Source organism: Rattus norvegicus, chromosome 17, assembly GCF_021556685.1.
Source record: "Rattus norvegicus strain SHRSP/BbbUtx chromosome 17, alternate assembly SHRSP_T2T, whole genome shotgun sequence".
Taxonomy (NCBI): domain Eukaryota; kingdom Metazoa; phylum Chordata; class Mammalia; order Rodentia; family Muridae; genus Rattus; species Rattus norvegicus.
The window spans coordinates 88,848,907-88,853,505 of record NC_141550.1 but is presented as its reverse complement, the minus strand read 5'-3'; the positions used below and the strand labels follow the sequence as shown (position 1 = coordinate 88,853,505).

Sequence of the window (4,599 nt, the reverse complement as noted above, 5' to 3'; positions counted from 1 at the left end):
TAAGCCTCAGCTTTCCCTCTCTGGAAAATGGGAATAACAAATAACCCATGGCCTCGTTGTCCCCTGGAGTGTTTGATTAGGGTACAAATACAGGCAGGTCGTTACTATCTCTAGAGCCAGGAAGACAGACTAGAGGCTGTCAGAAAGCTGGGGTGTATCCTCACACCCACACCTGCTCCCCTTCAGACCAAATCCAAATGAAATGCAGTTTACTCTTAGATGGTTTAGATTTGAGTCTCTGCCTTTGCCACTTTTAAGCAAGCGAATTTTTTTGAAAGATACAGTTACTCTTATGATCCACTAAACAAACAGCTTATAGAAACCCGTGTGAATAGCATTTATTAGCAACACTCAGAAGTAAACCAATTCCGACATTAAATAAGCACGGACAGAGATCTTCCAGTTCAGAGTTCTGCCAAAGGTTCTGGGGAAATCATATTATAGAATATCACGATAAATTATATAAATTATATATTTTTAAAAAGACAATCTATTTCCATTAACTCAACAGCATAATAAATAGATAAATAACAAACAGTTGATTGCCATTAGAAAAATGTGGTCTTTAAATTACATTTACATTATAGGTATTTACACGTACAATATGCACAAAGACACAGCCGGCCTGTGAGAGCTTTCTCAGGACACAAACTCAAAAGGTGGTTCGTTCTCTATGTTGTCAAAAGATTTACTGTTGAGTTTTCTGGGGTCCTCTGGGGTCCACACTTTAGCTGTACGAATAATATTTTGTTCTTTGAGCTGTTTTTCATCAGCCCAGGAAAGGGAGTGCCCTGCAAGAGGAGGGAGACCGTAGTCCGGGTCGCTGGGGGAGGGCGAACCTGGAAAGGAAAAGAAAAAACATTGTGACTATCTAGACATATTCCCAGAACTTATCCATGGTGCTTTAGGGCCCCCTCTGAGACAATTGAAACACCCCTTTATTCCACCCCACAAACTCTCAATGTCTGGTCCCTGGAACCCAAGAAGGTATGTGCCTGGCGAGGACGTTTGTCCTTGGTCAGATATCAGAAAACAGAAAAATCACACTCCTGGCTCCTATGGTCCTACCTATGGTCCATCCTCATCAGTTAGTCCCTGGGCCAGACTGCCCAAGATTCTATTTCTGTTCCCATTCCCTGAGCTGAGTCGCTGAGATACAGACGCACTTACGGGTGCCTCGATGGCAGATGATGACCTTCTGGGCCTGGTTACCTGGGCTGTCCCCTCCGAGGTGCCGGCTGCCACCTGGGCCCCCGCAACCACCTGTGCCACTCCCGCGCAGTGGCAAGTCGGCTTGCACCAGCTCGCTGAGGAAGTTAATGTAGCCTATGGCTAAGCGCAGCGTGTCTACCTTGGAGAGGCGCTTTTCGTAGGGCAGCGTGGGGATGTGCGAACGCAGCCCCTCGAAGGCGTCGTTGATAGACTGCATGCGGCGCCGCTCTCGCACGTTGGCCGCTTGTCGCAGCTGCTGCAGCTCTGCCTCGGAGCGCACGCGTCGCCGCCGCCTTGCGGCCGCCGCCGCCGCTGCCGCTGCCCCGTTCAAACCACGGAGCCGCGTACCGGGGGACAGTACCGCGGTGCAAGGGTAGGCGAGACAGGAGGGCGGTGAGCCGGGCGAGTAGGGGAAGGCACCAAGAGGCGCCCCTGCATCGCAGCAATAGCTGCCGCTGTCCTCGGGCTCGCCAGGGTCCCCCAAAGGCGGCGGGGCGAGCGCGTGCGGGGCCGCCGAGGGCGCAGGTTGCAGCAGCAGGCACGCCCCGTCGCGGTAGCAGTATTCGTGCAGCTGGTGACTGAGGAACTCTACCTCCGCCTGCTCATCCCCCAGCAGCTCGTCGCCGTCCTCCAGTGGGTCCCGAGAGGACTGATCGGTGAAGAAATCTTCCTCATCGAAGTAAGAGGACGGGAAGGTGTCCAGGGCCCCGGGAAAATGCTCCAGGAGCACGGCGTCCATGTCGTCCGCCACTGAGGCCTCAAGGGACTGATGGGCTGCTCCGGGTGACGCTTTGTGCGTGATCTGTGGCAGTTCGGGTAGGTCCCGCAGCCCCTCCCTCGTGGGGTTGGCGTTGGAGATGGCGAGGCGCCACGGGTCCCCGCCCCGGGGCCTCCCTGGAGTGCGCGGCGGCCTCTGGCTCTGACTGGCTCTGGGGATGCACTGGGGAGGGCTGGGACCCGCTTGCTGGAGTTGAGGGCCGGCACGCGAGGATTCTTATAACTACATCCACAGGCGCGTGCCAGGGACCCCGCGCGCCAGCCAATCAGAGCGCGGGGCGCGGACGGGGAGGGGACCCGCAGGAAAGGCAGCGGCACAGACACTGTCCTCAGTTCCCAGCCAGTGCGGCAGAAGGAGGTGCAACTCCTCTGGCTCCGGAACATGCCCAGCGTTCAGCTCCCAGGCCTACCTACCCTACAGCCCACCACGCCCGCCTCGGGTCCTTCCGCAGCGCTGCGCTGCGTAGAGCAGCTCTGAGTTTCCCTCCCTGAGCTAGAACATCACCAGAGGTCCTAGGCGTGAGGGAGTGGAGTCCCAGCCAAACAGCCTCCAGCCCGCAGCCCGAGCAATCCAAGGGGTTGCTTGGAGATACATCTCTTCTTCATTATCGGGGCGCACAATCGGTGCTCTAGCTTGGATTAGGATTGGGGTTTCCAGGCCATCATCAGACTCAAGGAATCTTGCAAGTTTGCAAAGGATGTGCAGAGTTGGTAGTGACCTAGTCCCGCTCCCTAAGAGTTCCAGACGCAGCGCAGGGAGTAGATGCATGTCCAAGGGCGTCACCCGGGCTTGGTCTGCCTCTCCGTGCCCTCTTCAACCCCGCAAAAGGGAGACCAGACAGGAGGGAGAGGCTCCAGAGCAGCACTGTGGGGTGTGTTTCTTCCACAAGCAAACCCAGACCCTAGGGGTTCTGAGCAATAAACCCGCTACAAAAGGAGCCAATTGAATTATCCACCACTGAGCAGTCAGGAGTGGGGGTTGGGAGGTGCCATTGTAGTTAAAGGGCAGTGTAAACGATTTTCAAAGCCCGGGTTTCACCTTTCTGACTGGCCACCGGACCATCTTTGAGTGATTTCTCCCCCCTCCTCTGCCCTTTCGACCTTACTTCCTATTTTCAAACACCATAAAACCGGCCCCAAGACACACTTTCTCCCAGACCAAAATGTAACAAAGAAACACTTGTTCAAGGTCGCGCAATTCCACTCTGCTGGAGTAACCGCCACCAGTTCCAGTCCAGCATCCTTCGACAGAGGGCTGGCCTCGTTATTTTTTGAGGCCTGACATTTCTCCTTTCAGACAGAGGCGTCTTGCGTTGGAAGGTCTCCCTTCACTTCCATGAGTCTCAAGAAAGTGCCTTAAACACGCTTCGTGTCTGGCATTTCACTGTATTTAAACAAAATTCCAAGGTCTAGGCATTAGGGCTAAACAATGTATAGTATTAGATCAGAAATGGATAGACCTTGACTTGTTGACACCTCCAGACATTTTAGCCCCAAGACCACCATTCCTCAGTAGGTACTTGCACCGGTTAGGGTTAGGTGTCTCCTCGCTGAGGTGATTATCTGTAAAGGGATACAGAGGTGGTCAGTTCCCTGTGATGGAGGGAGGGGGCTGCCTCGGAATATTCTTAACTCTGTGATCGGAGGAAAACTGTTTGTTAGGTGCCAGCAGCTACCATGCACCCAGCTTTCTCTGAAAAGCACCCAATGCCCCGGCATGCTGGTACCTCTACAGCCCAGCACTGCAGAGGCTGAGCGAGGGTGGGGAGTTCAGAGCTGACCCTGTCTAAAACAAGGATGAGTGCAGAATAAACGCTCTCCTTATCGTCGTCACTTAATAAACAAACCGAAATGGGTCAACCTGAGGACCCATGAGAAGAATATATAACCAGATTTCAAAATCTTATCAAAATACTGATGCCCGCCCAGCACAGAGAATATTGGATTTGACCCTACACAAAAGTCTTCTTGGAGAAGTCAGAAGGTCCCCTCTGGTGGGATCAGGTGATACTTAAGAAATTAATTATACTTGGGGTGCTGAGAGATTTGAGAGTGAGCCCACAAGTATCTTTGTATTCAATGATCTTACTTATGGAAAACCATTCTAGTTACTGTTTGGTGAATTTGTGGAAAGTTCCAGAAATGCACCTTTGGCAGTCAAGTAAGCTGATAAACTCCATTGCCAGAGGCTTTCCTGTCTTAGAGACCAGCTGAGTAAGCTTGAGAGTAGGGTTAGAAGAGAATAGCTGTCTCCTCAGAGGCTCTGCCAGAGTCTAAAAAATACAGAGGTAGATGCTCACAGCCAACCATTGAACTGGGAACAGGGTATTCAACGGAGGAGTTAGAGAAAGGACTGAAGGAGCTGAGAGGGTTTGCAACCTCATAAGAACAACAATATCAACAATCAGACACACACACACACACACACACACACACACACACACACACCCAGCTCCCAGGGAGTAAACCACCATTCCAAGAGAACACAGGGTTGGACATATGGCACCATCCACATATGTAGCAGAGGATGGTCTTGTCAGGCATCAATGGGAGGAAAGCCACTTGGCCCTGTCAAGGCTCAACACCCCAGTGTAGAGGATTGTCAGGGCA

General features: G+C 52.6%; 1 protein-coding gene across 2 annotated transcripts; it reads right to left on the bottom strand.

The window, feature by feature from the left end:
- Window positions 1–317: 317 nt before the first annotated feature.
- Window positions 318–2,184, bottom strand: Ptf1a (pancreas associated transcription factor 1a). Of its 2 annotated transcripts, none has more exons than XM_087589702.1 (2): window positions 1,352–2,181; window positions 318–839 (listed from the first exon to the last, which is right to left on the bottom strand). In XM_087589702.1, exons 1-2 carry the CDS (start codon window positions 1,949–1,951, stop codon window positions 672–674), a joined length of 768 nt encoding a protein of 255 aa, XP_087445828.1. In that variant the 5' UTR covers window positions 1,952–2,181; the 3' UTR covers window positions 318–671.
- Window positions 2,185–4,599: the final 2,415 nt, after the last annotated feature.